The sequence below is a fragment of the Acinonyx jubatus genome, chromosome B3 (assembly GCF_027475565.1).
Source record: "Acinonyx jubatus isolate Ajub_Pintada_27869175 chromosome B3, VMU_Ajub_asm_v1.0, whole genome shotgun sequence".
In the NCBI taxonomy this organism is placed as follows: Eukaryota; Metazoa; Chordata; class Mammalia; order Carnivora; family Felidae; genus Acinonyx; species Acinonyx jubatus.
This window is the reverse complement of record NC_069386.1, coordinates 136,332,976-136,350,246: the sequence shown is the minus strand read 5'-3', so window position 1 is coordinate 136,350,246 and position 17,271 is coordinate 136,332,976. Positions and strand designations below refer to the sequence as shown.

At 42.1% G+C, this 17,271-nt stretch overlaps 1 protein-coding gene across 6 annotated transcripts in view; it reads left to right on the top strand.

The window, feature by feature from the left end:
• Positions 1-46: 46 nt before the first annotated feature.
• ATG2B (autophagy related 2B) overlaps positions 47-17,271 on the top strand; it is a 79,678-nt gene continuing 62,453 nt past the window's right edge. For 5 of the 6 annotated variants that reach the window (XM_053224912.1, XM_027066566.2, XM_027066564.2 and 2 more), the window contains exons 1-3: positions 48-715; positions 13,338-13,500; positions 16,549-16,701. In XM_053224912.1, the coding sequence (XP_053080887.1) occupies positions 554-715; positions 13,338-13,500; positions 16,549-16,701 (478 nt within the window). In that variant the 5' untranslated portion in view covers positions 48-553. Of the gene's footprint in view, positions 716-13,337; positions 13,501-16,548; positions 16,702-17,271 lie in introns of all 6 variants that reach the window. The other variant, XM_027066568.2, reaches the window with a different exon arrangement.

Below are 17,271 nucleotides of genomic sequence, written 5' to 3'. Positions count from 1 at the left end.
TCTCCCCGCCTCCTTAGCCCTAGTGTGGCGTCACTTCCGCCAGCGACCGGCGGCGCGCAGCGAGCGTGGGTCTCGCGAACGCGCCGGGAGCGTCCCAGAGCCGGGAGCGCCCCAGAGCCGGGAGCGCGCCCCGCGGATGACAACAAATTCGACGCGCGGCGGCGGCGGTGGAGGAGGGTGCCTAAGTACCTGCCTCGGGCCCTGCCGCTTCCCCGCGTGTTCTCTTGCATCCCCTCTCTGTGCCGAGTAGGATCCTCCCGGAGGTGTCCCGGGCCCGGGGCGACGGGGGCTCCCCCGCGCCTGGTCCCTGCCGGGCCTAGCGCGAGCGACGCGGCGCCGGCGATGGGGTCGCCCTGAGGGACGCCCGGCGCCGAGCGGGCATGGAGGGGCCGTCCCGGGCTTAGGCCCTGCCGCGGACCGGGGACGCCGGCCGGGATCCGAGGCGCCGCCGCCGCGGCCTGGAGCCGGAGCCTGGGCCCCAGGGCCGGAGCCTGGGCCCCAGGGCCGGAGCCGCCGCCTGCAGTCCCCGCGGGCCCCGCGGCCAGCCCTCGTCATGCCTTGGCCGTTTTCGGAGTCCATCAAGAAGAGGGCCTGTCGGTACCTCCTGCAGAGGTACCTGGGCCACTTCCTTCAGGAGAAGCTGAGCCTGGAGCAGCTCAGCCTGGACCTGTACCAGGGCACCGGGTCCCTCGCCCAAGTCCCTTTGGACAAATGGGTAAGAGCGGCCGGCGGCAGGCTCGGAGGGTCTCGCTGCCCTCCTTGGGGCGGTTTGAACGCGTGTCACCCAGGATTGGTGACGGGCAGCCCCTCCCTGGGAATGGTTGGGATCCAAGTGGAGTGTGCCAGGGGCTCACAGAAACGTGTTCAAGTGTTTAGCCCGTTTCTAGCAAGTTTGCGTCCCCAAATCACGTGTTTCTGAAACTTAACAGACGTGATGGAGTCTCCACTGAGGGAAGCAGTTGCGTCAGTGGTTTTGGGGTCTTTGACGCTGGCCGCAACGGGTCCCTGGAAGGAGGCGACCCGCGCTGTCCCTGGCGTAGCAGGGGTCGCGGGGTTCTGTGGCAAACAAATCCTATTTCATGGGATGACACTCTGGAAAGCTGAAGGATGAGGGAGGACCTTTGGGGATGTCACAATTCGTATTCCTTTATTTATTCTGGGTGGGCTGTTTGAACCCCGCGGACTGTCGGTACGGCGTTTGCTATCTGGAAGGCAAGTTAGGCGAAGGCCTCTTGCCGGTTTGCCTGGTTTTTTTTTTGCCTGATGGTACGTCTACAGGGCCACCCTGCGAGTGGTTGTGTGGCCCGGGTGGTGCCGTTGAATTACGCCTATTTGCTTCACGTGACAGATCGCAAACAGGTGTTGCGAGAGCGCTGAAGCTGCGAGTTTCAGACCCTTTAAAAAACCTGTTGTCGGCTTGTCATCCCGAGGCTGTGAGTTGACTCCGTGTGTCTTACAGGTGCTTCACGTATGGTTAAACTCCCCACGTGCAGATGTGCCTGCATTTGTATGTTCAGGGCATGGTAGTCTGCTTACACTGTATTCAGTCCGGAGTTGAACACGAATGGGACGGCTTTTCTCCTTCCCCCAGCCCTTTACTTGCTGCGCTACAGTTTGCTGCTAGCATTTGAATCCTACACAGGTGACATTTAGGAGAAAGGAACATAGGTGACTTTCCGGTGGTAGTTGTGCAAAACAAAAGGAACCCCCCCCCCCCATAGAAGCTGTGTAAAAACAACAACAATAACAACAAATGTTTTTTTTTCCTTTTATATAAAAGTATTTTAATAGAGTAATGACTTCTTTAGCCACAGAAACCTGAAAAATTCAAATTATGGGTAACACCTTATTATGACCCTTCAATTAATTTGTACTAGTATGGATAAACATATAATTTTTTTCGGTGAGTAGATGACTTAACTAGGGAGAGTTCAAATGGTAGTGGAAAGAGCCCTGGTTTCAGTAGACCCAGCCCCACACCTGACTAGATCAGGCTAGCCCAGGCTGCCAGTTAGCTAAGTGCCCGTGGACATGGTCATTCACCTGAATTTAGTAAACATTAACGGAGTATACATTCCATGCTATGCACTGTGTCAGGGTACAATATTGCTGTAATTCTTAGCAGAAGGTAGGGATTGTGATGGATATTTTTAAGTTTGGTGACCCATGAATCTATACTTTTGGTATAGATATGAGTAAGCTATCTTAAAGGAGGAGTATTGGGCACTTATTTATTTTATTAAAATTCTTTTAAATATTTAGTTTTGAGCAAGAGGGAGAGAGAGAGAGAGTGCAAGCACAAGTGGGGGAGGGGCAGAGAGAGCTGGAGACACAGAATATGAAGCAGGCTTCAGACTCTGTGCTGTCAGCACAGGAGCCCCACGTGGGGCTCGAACTCACAAACAGTGAGATCATGACCTGAGCCTTAAGTCAGACGCTTAACTGACTGAGCCACCCAGGTGTCCTGGATTGGATATTTATTCTTTTGTGGGTTGAATAACTGTATGAATTATTCTTTAATGACTTTTCACATTGATCTTATAAGATGGGTATTATTATTTCCATTTTAAAGTTGGAGTTAAATAATATGTTACACAGCTAGCAAGTGGTACCATGAGAATTCAAACCTAAATCTTAAGCCCCTATTTCTTCACTAATCACATGGCTTCAAGCCAGGGAAAGAGCTGTTAATGTTTATTGAGCATCTGTTTATTTCAGACACTGTGCTAGGCACTTTATTTGTGTAGTTTTAATCTTCATGGGAAGTCAGAGGTGGTGGTATTTGAATTTACTGTTTGACTTCAGGATTGTTGACAAAATGATTTATGGCTAGACTTGATCTGAAGATTATGGTTCTGTTCCTTGAAGGGGAAGAATTTGTCGAAGCATCCAGTAAACATGTGATGTTGTCGATTTATTTTTTAGAGTGTGCTGTGTATGAACTAGGATAAATTTTGATGTGACACTTAGATAATAACTCTTCAAAGTTCTGATTCCAAATTCAGTTGCTTTTGGCTTTTGATTTTAATCACTTTGTCTCTGAAAAAATAAAAGATGCCTCACGAAGATTTATAGGTTCGAATGGAAGAATCATGTCATTAGTGACATTAGTAATGTTTTAATTCTCTGCCATCAATTATGCACAGGGTTGTGTTGCAGTGGGCTGTGACATTCCTTTCTTCCTTGATCTCAGTTTTTCTTGATAGTTAATTGAAGTTGTTGCATTTATATATATGTACATACACATATATGCACATATATATACACATATATATAAATTAACTTTAAAAGCTATTTTATTGGGGCGCCTGGGGGGGTGCTCAGTGGGTTAAGCATCTGACTTCAGCTCAGGCCTTAATCTCACGGTTCATGAATTCGAGCCCTGCGTGGGGCTCTGTGCTGACAGCTCGGAGCCTGGAGCCTGCTTTGGATTCTGTATCTCCCTTGCTCTCTGCCCCTCCCCTGCTCACGTTCCATTTCTCTTTCTCTCATAAAGAAATGTTAAAAAAATTTTTTTAACCTATTTTGTTTATTTAAAAAACATTTTTTTTTTTTTTTAACGTTTATTCACCTTTGAGAGACAGAGAATGAGCGGGGATGGGGCAGAGAGAGAGAGACACACACAGAATCCGAAGCAGGCTCCAGGCTCTGAGCTGTCAGCACAGAGCCTGATGCAGGGCTCGAACCCATGAACTGCGAGATCATGACCTGAGCCAAAACCGAACACTTAACTGACTGAGCCACCCAGGTGCCCCTAAAAATTTTTTTTATTTAAGTAGACTCCACACCCAGCATGGAGCCCAATGCGGAGCTCGAACTCACGTTCCCAGGAGCAGTTATTTTCTCATTATTAAAGCTATACCTCGGGGCACCTGGCTAGCTCAGTCAGAGGAGCATGTGACTCTTGATCGAGTGGTTGTGACTATGAGCCCCACGTTGGGTGTAGAGATTACTTAAAAATAAAGTCTCTAAAAAAAAAAAAAGTAATGTCTTTACTTTGCAAATATAAAACGTGTTTTGTTTTTTGGAATATACCTGCTAGGTAGCATATACTGCTGATAGCCATGGGTCATCTCATAAATGATTAGTCTATTTGGAACCCTTTCTGTAGAAGAAAACTGCCAGGAAATCAGAAAGTTATTGTCATGTTCTCTTTAAAAGGATTCTGTGTTTAGGTCTGTTTTTATTCTGTAGAACGTATGCCCAAATAAATTTCAGGATGCTGACGTGGAATGAATATCCAGGTGAGGGCGCCACTCTTGGCTTTTCCCCATTGTGGGACTACTGTTCTTCCCTTTGTGTCATTTGGCTGCCTGGCCTGAGCGAGCGTGCCAGTGCCCATTTGTGTATTAAGTAGTGGTACAACTTTTAAATCTAAAACTGTGAGAAATTGCAAATGGAATGCCTAATTTTCTTCTAACATACCTATAGATCAACTCTTATACTCTCTGGTATTCATACACCCCACTTGGGAGATCATGACCTTAGAAGGGCTTGAAGTGGGAGGGAGAAATAGAAGCAGGGGGTTTGGATCTATTCCACAACTGTAATGTGCTTCTAAGTTCATGAGTTCCCCAAGGAGGTGTTTGGAAATGTAAAATGTTGAAAGAAGGAAATTCTACTTGGGGAGGAGGTTGGGATTTGATGACTCATTCTTTTCCAACTCTTTAAGACTGACTTTATTGGGGCACCTGGGTGGCTCAGTTGGTTGAGCGTCCGACTTTGGCTCAGGTCATAATCTCATGGTTCGTGACTTTGAGCCCCGTGTCGGGCTCTGTGCTGACAGCTTCTAGCCTGGAGCCTGCTTCCGATTCTGTGTCTCCCTCACTCTCTGCCCCTCCCCCACTCTCACCCTGTCTCTCAAAAATAAACATTAAAAATAAAAAAACCCTGACTTTCTTCTTCTTCTTTTTTTTAATGTTTGTTTATTTTGAGAGAGTACTTGGGTGGGAGAGGGGCAGAGAGAATCCCAAGCAGGTTCTGGCTTGGGGCTTGATCCCACGAACCGGGAGATTATGACCTGAACCGAAATCAAGAGTCAGACACCCAACTGACTGATCCACCCAGGTGCCTTATTTATTTATTTATTTATGTATGTATGTATGTATGTATACATATATATATACACACACACATATATGTATAATTTTTTTTAATAGGGAGAGAGAGAGAGGGAGAGAGAGCATGACCAGGGGAGGGGCAGAGAGAGAGGGAGACACAGAATCTCAAGCAGGCTCCAGGCTCTGAGCTGTCAGCACAGAGCCCGATGCTGGGCTCAAACTCACAGACTGTGAGATCATGACCTGAGCCAAAGTTGGACGATGGTTAACCAACTGAGCCACCCAGGCGTCCCATATTTTTTTAAATTAAAGTGTTTTCATCAGTTGGTTCGTTACACTTCTGGAGTTCTTAGCATGTGCCACTATGAGGAGCTGGGGGTGGAGCAGTGAACTAGATAAAGACCCTTTCCTCACAGAAGTTCAGTATGTCCTGGAGGGTAGACATTAAGACTTTGAAGCCTTTGAATTTCAACCTAATAATCTTTCTTTTGCTTTCCTACTTATACTGGTATAAAGAATAAAATTAATCTTCAGTTCAAGCAATATTGGTTACTAATTCTTTGCCAGATGGTCCAGTAGACCAGTGTTACCTTCCCTTTATCTATATGCATGAAACTCATTGATAACTAAAAGCTAAATGGCCTTTAAGATAAGAGAAACTCTAAGGTATTCTATAAGACACTTGCTTAGCACTTCAGGTCTCTGCTTTTAGGTTAAGAATTCAGTCTCAAGGATATATTTCTATGGGCTAATGAGGAAAATATTGCCTGAGTAGATAGCCTACCTGGCCAAACTGATTCCGTTATCTAAGAATTTTGTCCTAGTTGTATACTGTAGTAGACCTTGGAGTTGCATAGAATGAGTGAATTTCTAAGTACCTTATGATATTAGATATAGAGGATTTTGCCCAAGTGCATCTAAGACTGTAGAAGTGTGATCTATTTAAAACATCTTATTTTTAGGGATATTATTTTGTACCTTAGTGGCACTGTTTAAATTCTTGAACTGTTTACTCTCTCTAGAACTATTTCCTTAACCAGATTTCTTTTAATACCATTCTTCAGTGCCGTAATAAAACTTCCTGGTCTATTTAAAACAAAATCAAGACAAATGAAAACTTGGTGTTTATTGGGAAGAGAATTCTATCAAAATCCATTTCCTAGATAGTTGTCTAATGTTGACAGATGCCCATGTTACAGAGGCTGTCATTGCCTGTATACGGTTTAAAACATTTTGGTATATTTTAAGTTGTTTACTTTTATTATATAGCTTACATGCTAATTGTGAAAAATTCAAATGGGAAAGAAATAAAGATGAAATATACATATGTATGTAAAATATATTAAGTATGAACAGCCCTTAATCTCATCTCTCCCAGAGATAACAATATGGTACGCAAACTTCAAACTTTTAATTATGGAAATAACCCATGAAATAAGCCATTCTGAACTTTTTTTGGTCTTATATGATGGGCCTCTTTAGAGTCACACATTCTAAATTTTTCTCTTAGAATTGTTATGAATATATGAAAAACATGAGTAGAGGCAGGAATCTTGAATGACCATCGCTTCCTGCACTAGTTTATTGGTTAAATAGGAAATAGTAGGGAAGGTTGTGTTCCTCCTTCCCACCCTGTCCCTGTAGGGGTGAGGAGCAAATGGGAGAGGAAAGAAAATTGAAATTGGGGGGAGAACAAGTTTTAACACCGATTTTAAGGGAACTTTGGAGCATCCAGACAGAGATGCTCAGCAGGCGGTGGGAGCTGTGTATTGTTAACCTTAAAAATAAAACTGCCAGTTACTTTACCAACAAAAATTGTTTCTGTTTTTGTTTTTTTTTTTTATAGCAGAGAATTGCAATCTGGGACAAGTAAGCTACATTAAAACCCTAGGCAAGTCTGGAGAACAAAGGAGGAGTAAGCTGTTTTACGGAGGAAAGAGGGAAGTTGGGAGGGCCTTTATAAACCAGAAGTCCATTGGAGTAACCTGGAAGTTCAAGGTGGAGTGGCCCTTCTTTGGCTGAGCTGTGAAGTCTCTTCCTGGCTGGGCTGTTGTGGGGGTGGGGAAAGGAGGAAAATTTCCTACCTCCTGTTGGGACAGGACTTAGTAGCTCAGGCAGAATGGACCTGGAAGGTAGGTCTCTTCTTGTTGGGTCTGCAGCTGACCGCCAGCAGTAGGGACTTGAGAACTCTCCCTGCTGGCCTCCCGGCTCCATTTTAAACGAGGTTTCCTTTTATTTCTTTTCACAATATGGATAGTAGGGAGCTGAGGAAGAGCCGGGGCCAAAGATTTGGACGTTATCAGAGTATCAGTAGTGACTAAAACAGCACACAAGGTGCATGGTTAGTCTGTAGACTAGACTGAGAAACCAAAAAGGCTGAAGATGAAACTTAGGCGAATACCGACATTGAGTAGTGAAGGGCTGGAGAGAAGAGTGAGAGGAAGCATGAAGAGTGGTAAAGAAGCAAAGTAAAGTTAGAATCCCAAAAAGGGAAGTGGCCATAGGAGTTAGAGCTGAGAACTCACGGGGAGGGGAGGACTGCGTATTGTTCATTGTTGTTGGCAGTTCTTTTTGGCAGAGTTAAGAGCGGTGTCACAGGAACTGAGGGTTAGAAGGCAGGTAGTAGTTGGTGGTGAGGAAATGGCTGCCTTGGCTACCCAGAGAGGATGACTAGAGGGCATAGGGAGTCGAGGTGGGGGATTTTATTCTGCTTCTGAAGATAATAGCAACCATTTATTAAGCACCTTCCATCTCTGTATACTGTAGTGGGTGCTTTTATGTAGGTTTTCTTGCTCTAAGTTGGGTGCAACCGTTTCCATTTTACCATGAGGTTAAGTAACTTACTCAGGTTTAGGATTCGCAGTGCGGCGAGATTTTAAACCTAAGTCTTTTCAACTCCTATATGCTTTTTGTACATCACACTGGTTCAAAAGATTCAAGAAAGCAGAGCTTCTAAAAACACTAGCAGCACTGGGTTCACCTGGGATCTTTGGTAACATGCAGACTTGTGGCCGCTTGCCTATAGATTCTTGTTCTAAAAACCCAAGAATCTGCATTTTTAGGAAGCATCCTACGGGAGTCTGACACATATCGTCCTTGACTGAAATTTGAAAAACTGGTACAAAGGGATTGAGAAGTTTTCTATCATAGAAAGTTTGTTCTATAAGCCAGCTCCTAAGCCCATGTGCTGTTTTTTTGAGACTTACTGATGTTACTACATCGTTTTGATTTGCCTCTTACATATTTTCACAGTGGAAAATTTTGTATTTCTTTTTTATAGTTTCTGGAATGATTAATTGAAGAGCTTTTGAAAGTTAACTTTTCTGATCTCAGTTGCCATATCCGTAAACCGGGCACAAAAATACCTAGTTCAGAGGGCTATTGTGATGAGTTAATGCAATAACGTGGGTATAAGATAGTATAGTGCAGTATCCTGTATGTAGTAAGTGCTAATCAAGTGTTAATTGGTCCAAGTTGGGTCTTGCTAATTTTTATGCTCTATTTTATCTCTTTGAATTCTGATGCCTTGGTTTAAACTAATAAGGATATATTTCCTAGTCTTATGGTATTAAAGAAAAACATAACTTGATGTTTTTCTGTCTGCATACTGTCAAACACCTTGGAATCCCTAAGAGTGCTCATCATTGTGCTAGGTAGGCACTGTGGAAGATAAAGAACAATAGTCAACATTTATAAGGTGTGTACTTGGTATCAGGAACTGTGTTGGTAGCTTTCCATGTTATTACCTCATTTATGCTCACAATAAGTGTATGAAATAGATACTATCCCATTTTATGGATGAGGAAATTGAGATTCAAGAACTTGTCCAAGACCACCCAACTAGTAAGTGATTGAGCTAGGACCAGAACACATGCTCTTTTAAAAGAGTGTCCTTCAAACATTTGCCCAATTTTCTCTTAAAATTTTTGAAAATTTACCATATTCCTTGTGCATTTTAAAACTGACCTAACAGTTTGAGTCCCTTGGGTGGCTTATCCGTTAATCGTCTGACGTCGGCTCAGGTCACAATCCCATGGCTCGAGAGTTCAAGCCCTGCGTCGGGCTCTGTGCTGACAGCTTTGAGCCTGGAGCCTGCTTTGGATTCTGTGTCTCCCTCTCTCCCCTCCCTCCCCTCCCCCGCTTGCACTCTGTCCCTCTGTAAAGTAAACATTAAAAAAAAATTAAAATTGACTTAACGGTTATGCGTCTGACTTTTGATTTTTGGCTTAGGTCATGATCTCATGGTCCTGAGGTCGAACTCCATGTTGGGCTCTGTTTTGACAGCACGGATTCTCTCTCTCCACTCCGCGCGCGCGCGCGCGTGTGTGTGTGTGTGTGTGTGTGTGTGTGTGTGTGTGTGTGTGTGTGTGCGCGCGCGCGTGTGCGCGCGCGCGCGCACGGTCTCTCAAAATAAATATTAAAGTGAAATTGACTTAAAAGGTTTTCATTATAAATTTTGATTAAAACAAAAAAGCAATTCACCCAAGAACATTTGAAAATCTAATTGGCTTTTTTAATCAACACGTGAATCAGTCAGCACCACACCTAGCTTGTATGGGGAGCTCCAAAGTTGTGCAAAAGGTAAGGTTTTTATGGGAAGGAGGGAGGAGGTTGGGGCAAGAAGTTATTAGCAAAAGAAAAGATTGTTTCGGGCCAGAACTTCTTTCCTTAGGGGAGAAGAAGGGAGAGTCTTAGGTGGATTACCTCATCTTCCTCTAGGGGAGAGGATTACCTCCTTGGTGCCAACCAGAAAATCCAGATTGATTGGCTTAAAATTTCACTCTTGGAGAGGTTGAAACTGCAGTTAAGTCTTGATTTGCTGTCCTGGTGGGCGAGTGACGCCACCTTGGCCCTTCGTTTTCTTAACAGCTTAAATAGTTGTAGAGAGTAATCCTGTGTTGTAAATATTGATATAAAAAATATATTTTTTCACCCAGTAGGATCTAAATGTCTACCATTATGCATTTGAAAATGCTTGAACAAGCTCTTCATTAATAGTTGGAAATTTAACATTGTATTTTTTCCCATTGAACTCTTATGTTCATCTTCTGCAAAATTTTATCATAACTTATGTATTTTATGCTTCAGTCTTTTATTGATCATGCTGTAATTTCTCTACAGTAAAAACATGTAACTAAACTGAAAGAGATCATATTTTAAAACTTGCTATCAAGCTTTCTTTTGCACTAAGTAAATATTTCCTTATTCCTGTTTTTAAATATTTATTTTTGAGAGGGAGAGAGAGAGAGAGACAGAGACAGAGACAGACCGTGAGAGGAGGAGGGCCAGAGAGAGAGGGAGACGCAGAATCTGAAGCAGGCTCCAGGCTCTGAGCTGTCAGCACAGAGCCCAGTGTGGGGCTCGAACTCACGAATCGGAACAACATGACCTGAGCTGAAGTCAGATGCCTAACTGAGCCATCTAGGTGCCCCTCCTTATTCCTTTTAAATTCCTTTTAATTCCCATTTTAATTCCTTTAATGATTTCTTCACTTTCTGTTTTTTGAGTTTTAGAGTGGTCTTCTTAGTAGTTCTGTAGGCCTTACCATATTAATCTTATCAGTATTTCCTTCAGGTAATCGTTAGGCTTTAAATGTTAAGATTTTTCCTTTGGATTGTGTTGTTATAAGTGTGCAGTTGATCAAAACGATATGAATATGTTTGAAAAATTAAACTTAAAAATTTCTCTTGGAAATACCTTTCTTAATGATGTGGCTAGGTGGTTTTCCCCCTCTTCCCTGATTAGCTTATGCATCTATAGATGAATATACTTAACTAGAATTTGATAGGGCTCATTATAAATTTCATTCCAAGTTTTTGAAATAGTTATAAGCTTGACAAATGCTGATGTGATAAAGAAATAGATGAGACTTGAAGGGATTTTGCAGTAGCAACATCACTTAGTTCTTTGAGTGCCATACCAAAAATATGTATAAGATAGGGAAACAATAGCAAACTTAATGCTGGTCCTGCCTGGAGATTTGTATACCCTGGGCGGTGCACGAAGGAGGATTCAGGAAGGGAAAAGGTAGGCCTTTTTGGCTAAGTCGGGGCAGGGAGATTGTACAAGGGAATACAGGAGAGGCGATCCAACATGGTGCCACCGTTAAGTACTCTTCTCAGGAAGATCAGTCAGCTTTAGAACAGAATATATTTGGAATGTGAACACCTGGATGTGTTTACCTTAAAACAATCCATGCCCGGGGTGCCTGGGTGGCGCAGTTGGTTAAGCCAGGTCACGATCTCGCGGTCCGTGAGTTTGAGCCCCGCGTCAGGCTCTGGGCTGATGGCTCAGAGCCTGGAGCCTGTTTCCGATTTTGTGTCTCCCTCTCTCTCTGCCCCTCCCCCGTTCATGCTCTGTCTCTCTCCCCCAAAAAAGAAATAAACGTTGAAAAAAAAATTAAAAAAAAAAAATCCATGCCCAAGTACTCTTCAGAAAGTCTGTAAGGTTACACAGACACCAGCATAGAGAAAGCCTTTTAAAGTGGTAACCTCCAATGACAAAACACGAGCCAGTCCAAATCTCAACATTCAGTGTTAGGTTGGTAACAAAGAATTATGACACTGCGGTTACCATGGCACGCAGGAAGTACCACACGTATAAACTGGCATTTAGTGAACGTGTGTTATTTTAATTTAATTTAAAAAGTACATTATCAAGAAATACATTTAATTATTCTGTTACCTATATTTACATCCATCCTGTCTTCCTTCTGTTGTAATCTGGTTTGCCTTACCACGCTATTGAAATTGCTCTCACTGGGATCACCAGTGGCCTAAATATCACAGAATCCGGTGGACATTTAAAAATGTTTGGCCTCTTGTTACCTTTTGTTGCCCAGGAGCCCTCTTTTTATAATGGTCTTTCTGTGATTTTCTGGGAACGTAAGACTTGATTTTCCTTCTACTTCTGTTTGCTTTTTTCTAGTTTGCTTTGCAGGTGCCTCTTTCATAAACCAGTTCTTAGCTCTTAAATGTTGGGGTGCTTATCAGGATTCTGTTGTAGGCCTCTTATCATCTAACTCTACCTAAGTTTCCAAAGGCCGTCTCTCATCACCCTAGGGCTTCAGCCCAGGTGGCTCGTCTGATATCGAGACCAGAATAGCAGCTGCCTCTTCGACGTCTCCACCTGGATGTCTGCTCTTGGGAACTGAACTTCTCCACTTCCTCTAACCTGCTTCTCCAGGTTTTTTCAATGTAAATAGCACTGTCTAACCAGTTGCCCAGGTCAGCACCCCGGGAGTCATCCTTCAGTCCTTTTTTTTTTTTTTTTTTTTTATTTCTCATGATGCCAATTCTACTTCCTAATATACTACAAAAATCTGTCCACTTCTAACCACCCTCAGTGTCACTGTCCTCGCCAAACCAATTTCCCTGGCTTCTCTTACTCATAACACCCTTTCTGCCTGAATTTTGCTTTCCTCCAATACATGCTTGGTGTGGTGGCAGAAGTGGTTCACTAAAAGTTCCAATCTCATCTTGGTCCCCTGCTTAAAATCTTTCAATGGTTTCACTCTGCTCTTGAGATAAATGTCAGACTCTTGAACATGAATTACAAGGCTGTTTGGACTCCCTCTCCCTTATCTATGTAGCTTTATCTTTGGCTCCTCTCCCTAGCACACTGCACTAGAGTCTAGAGTAACTTTTCCTTTTCAAAAAGTCTTGCGTCTCTGACCTCTGCCTTCTCTGAATCCTTGCACACGCCGTAGTCTGTGTGGACCCCTTTGGTTAACTCCTCAGCCTTCTCTGGTCTCACTTTGCAATAGTACTTCCTCTGGTGCCAGGTTGGGTTCTATTATATGCTCAAATACTACAGTGTATTTCCTCTTTCATGTAGCTCATCACATCTTAATTATGTGTGTCTTCCATGGTAAGCTATTCAGTAAATTTCGTGAGGATGGGGAGTCTTTATCTTGGACTCTGCTTTCTTTTTCTTTTCATTTTTTTAAAAATAGTTTTTAAATTTTATTTTTGAGTGAGAGAGCACGAGCAGGGGAGGGGCAGAGAGAGAGGGAGACGCAGAATCTGAAGCAGACTCCAGGCTCTGAGCTGTCAGCACATAGCCTGATGTGGGGATCGAACTCATGAGCCGTGAGATCATAACCTCAGCTGCAGGTGGACGCTTAATCGACTGAACCACCCAGGTGCCCCCTCGACTCTGCTTTCTTAATCCCTGGTGTCTGACACCTATATGAGCATATTTAGCATCTTTGAGTAAGTTACCAATTTGGAATTCTTGTCCCTGTGATTTCAAAATGTACATGTTTTTTCTTTTTAGTGTCTCAATGAGATCCTGGAGTCGGCAGATGCGCCTTTAGAAGTCACTGAAGGATTCATACAGTCCATTTCTCTGTCAGTTCCATGGGGCTCCTTGCTACAGGATAATTGTGCACTGGAAGTGAAAGGGCTAGAAATGGTCTTCCGGCCTAGACCTCGCCTAGGTACGTGTGTTGTGTTTGTTTGATTTGTTTCTACTTGTATTCCTCAGAGATTGGGAAAGTAACCTAATTGTATTAAATTCAGTATTTAATTTATTACTTAGCATTGTATTTGTGAGCTTTTCAGTAGATAAAAATATTAGGACTTGGGTGTGTGTGATTTTACCTTTAGGATTACTTCTCGCCCTATTTACCTGCAGGAACTTTGGTATAATGATGATTTGGTTTAATTATTTGTTACTGATTATCTAAAGTGACTCGTGTTTTAAAGATTCGGAGTATTGTGCCAGAAAGAAAGGAATTGCTCAAAGATTGATGGAGAAATGTTAAAAGGACACAGGATTGGGCTTTAGGGGCTCTCATTGGCCAAATCTGGGAATACTTGAGTAAACAAAGAATAATGGCAATAATGGATTATAGCACACTAAATTAAAACGAAATTTCTCTTTAAGTTTATATTGTTATAAATAAGTAATCAGTATGTAAGAGAGGCAGGAAGAAGGGAAAGGTCTTTATTGCAGTAGGATACCTAGATCATAGAGTAGAAAAAGATGATAGACCATAACCATGTTTTTGACCACCATGGCAAAAAAAAAAACAACAAAAAAAAACAAACAAAAAAAGCACTTGATACAGGTGATAATCATCAATGAATTCTAACATCGTTTGGTGAAAGTTGTTGAGGAGCTTTATATTTAGATGGTATCAGCACACCTCCCATCGATTACATATTATTTACAAAGAGAAAAATGTTTCTTTCACAATGAAAGAAATTGACAGTCATCACAACAACCTAGTGATCAAACTTAATCTCATTGGTAGTGGATCAAACCGACATCATGTGTGTCCTGATGTGATGGCTGAGGAGGACACATCATATATGTACCGTTCCTGTTAAAAGTGCTTAATCTGAATCAGATTATAAGGAAGAAGGCAGACAAATCCAAAATAAGGAAATTCTACAGACTCACTGGTTGGTAGTCTTTAGAAGTATCCGTATCACAAAAGACAAGAAAGGTGGAGGAATTGTTCCAGATTAAAAAGACTAAGACACAAATAACTGCAATATTTAATCCTGTGTTTTTGCTTTTGCTACGAAGGATGTTACTGAGACAGCTAGGGAAATTTGGGTGTGGCCTGTAAGGAAGATAATGTTTTGCCAGGGTTATGTTTCTTGGGAGTGTTATCCTTACTGAGCTTTTGCTGGGGAATGTTCATTGTATTCTTAGGAGTTGTATGCTCAAGTATTTAGGAGTGAGTGTTAGGATGCCTGAGGTTTACCTTCAGATAGTTCAGCAAAAGGATGAGAGTTTGTGTGTATTTGTGTGCGTGTGACACAGTCATGATGAGTCTAAGTGAAGGCTGTGTGGGTGTTCATGGTACCATTCTTTCACCTCTTTCTTAGGATTGAAAATTTTCAAAAGAAAACTTGGGGAGGGAAAAGCTTTAAAGTGGTAGTAAGTCATTATTTACAAGTACGTGTGTGTGGTATAGCTTTAATTACCTGCGTGATGTTTTCCGACGTATCCAACGTGTATAGTGCTTCTTAGATGCCACATACTGTTCTAAATGCTGTACAAATATTATTTTATAATAGCTCTTTGAAATAGATATTTTTTATTATCTCCATTTTACAGAACAGGGAATTGAAGCAGAGGTAGATTCCAGACTTGTCCAAGGTCACGGCTAGTTAAGTGGGAAGATGGGATCTGAACCCAGGCAACCTAGTTGTGGAGTCCCTGTTCTGAACCACCGTGTGATGTTGTAGCTTAAGATTTTCTACTTCGGAGTGTGTGTGTGGCGTATGTGTATTTTCTAAACCAATAGAGTCGTGACGTGAATCATCTTAAATTCTGAATTTAAATTCTTTCAGTGGCAAGTGATGTTTACCAAGATATACCTGGAGGATTATAAGCCCAAGTGCTGTCTGGAACACCAAAGTTTAAAGTGTACTTCCTGGAATCAGTGGCACCTGTAGTTTGAAAATTGGTAGTCTGTGCATGGAAGTCCTCCTTGATAATGGCATTTAATTAACAGTAATATTTTTTTAACCATGATGACTAGATATAATAGTACTTTCCCTGTGGAAAGTCAAATATTCTCCCTTACTTTAAAAATATTCCATGAGAAGGGCTTTTAAATTCCATTTTTGGAAGGCAAGAATTCTAGTGATCTCTGTCACTTTGTTTTGGATAACGTAAGAGAGTGTGGTGCAGCTCTCTGATGAGGGAAGATCTAGAAAGGATTTTTCCCAGTTCATCTATCCCTCCAAGGATGCTTTTCTATCTTGTCTACATTTCTACTCCCCTTCCAGAGCCTCGGCCGAGTACCAGCTCTGCCAGATTTCCTGTTACATTCTGTCAGTGAGAAGAATTAACCTCTCGATTCAGCTGTGTTTTCTGTTGACACTGCATAGTTGCTTACTAATTCATCTTAACCGCAACATATTTCTTCTATTATATTGTAGGCTCTGGGAGGGCAGAATTAATATTTTTTGGATCCCTTACAGCAGGGTCAGCTAACTCTGGCCTGTAGGCCAAATTTGGTCTGTCTTATTTTTGTAAATTGGTGTAGGAACACTACCATACTCGTTCATTTATTCTCTCTGCTGCTTTTGCACCAGAGTGAGAGAGTTCAGTCATCACGGTAGAGACCAAAGGACCCACAAAACCTGAAATCTGTACCGTCTGACCCTTGCCAAAGAAGTTTGCTGACCTCTATTCTATAGACTTTTAAACAGTACCATGCATGCATTAAATACTTGTTGAACGAATTCGCGAATTAACATTTGGCAGATGTGCATCATTTAATGAGAACACAGGTCTCTGGACATGTGTTCTGTGATCTTTTATTTTTTCTTCCCAGTTATTATAAGGTGGTGGTTGAATCTCTTGCAAGAGTGATTTCTAGAGTATTTATGCCTAGGGAACATCATGATGCTAAATATCTCTTAGAGGATTAAGAATTCACTGATTTCAAATGTGGCATTTTACGAAATGGCTTTGTTGGAACTATGAGAAGATATTTAGAATTCATCTATATTTTCTGCAGCAACTGGTTCTGAGCCTATGTATTGGTCAAGTTTCATGACCAGCAGTATGCAGTTGGCAAAAGAATGTCTTAGCCAGAAATTAACGGATGAACAAGGAGAAGGATCCCAGCCTTTTGAAGGACTTGAAAAGTTTGCTGAAACCATTGAAACAGGTTTGGCATTATTGAATATTTTCAAAAATTTTAGATTTTTGTTTTGTTTTTAGTATATTAGTACCTTTTATTTAGTAAGTCTCACATAAGGTAAATCCGTTGGAGTGATTTGTTTTTATTTTTTTTTTAATTTAATTTTTTTTTTTTAACGTTTATTTATTTTTGAGACAGAGAGAGACAGAGCATGAATGGGGGAGGGACAGAGAGAGGGAGACACAGAATCGGAAGCAGGCTCCAGGCTCTGAGCCATCAGCCCAGAGCCCGACGCGGGGCTCGAACTCACGGACCGCGAGATCGTGACCTGAGCTGAAGTCGGACACTTAACCCACTGAGCCACCCAGGCGCCCCTGGAGTGATTTGTTTTTAAACAGAATTACTGTTCTCACTTCAAAACTTTAGAATTGAGGTTATTTTAAATATTGTATCTGATTTAATTTCATGTCCTTTGTGTCCTAGTTTCTCCTGTTTATTTTATTGTGCTTGCGTAAGGGATTTTAATTCAACGGAGAGTGTTAGCTGTACCCAAGTGTCTGTTGAGATATGACATAGTAGGTGCTCAGTAAGACAAAA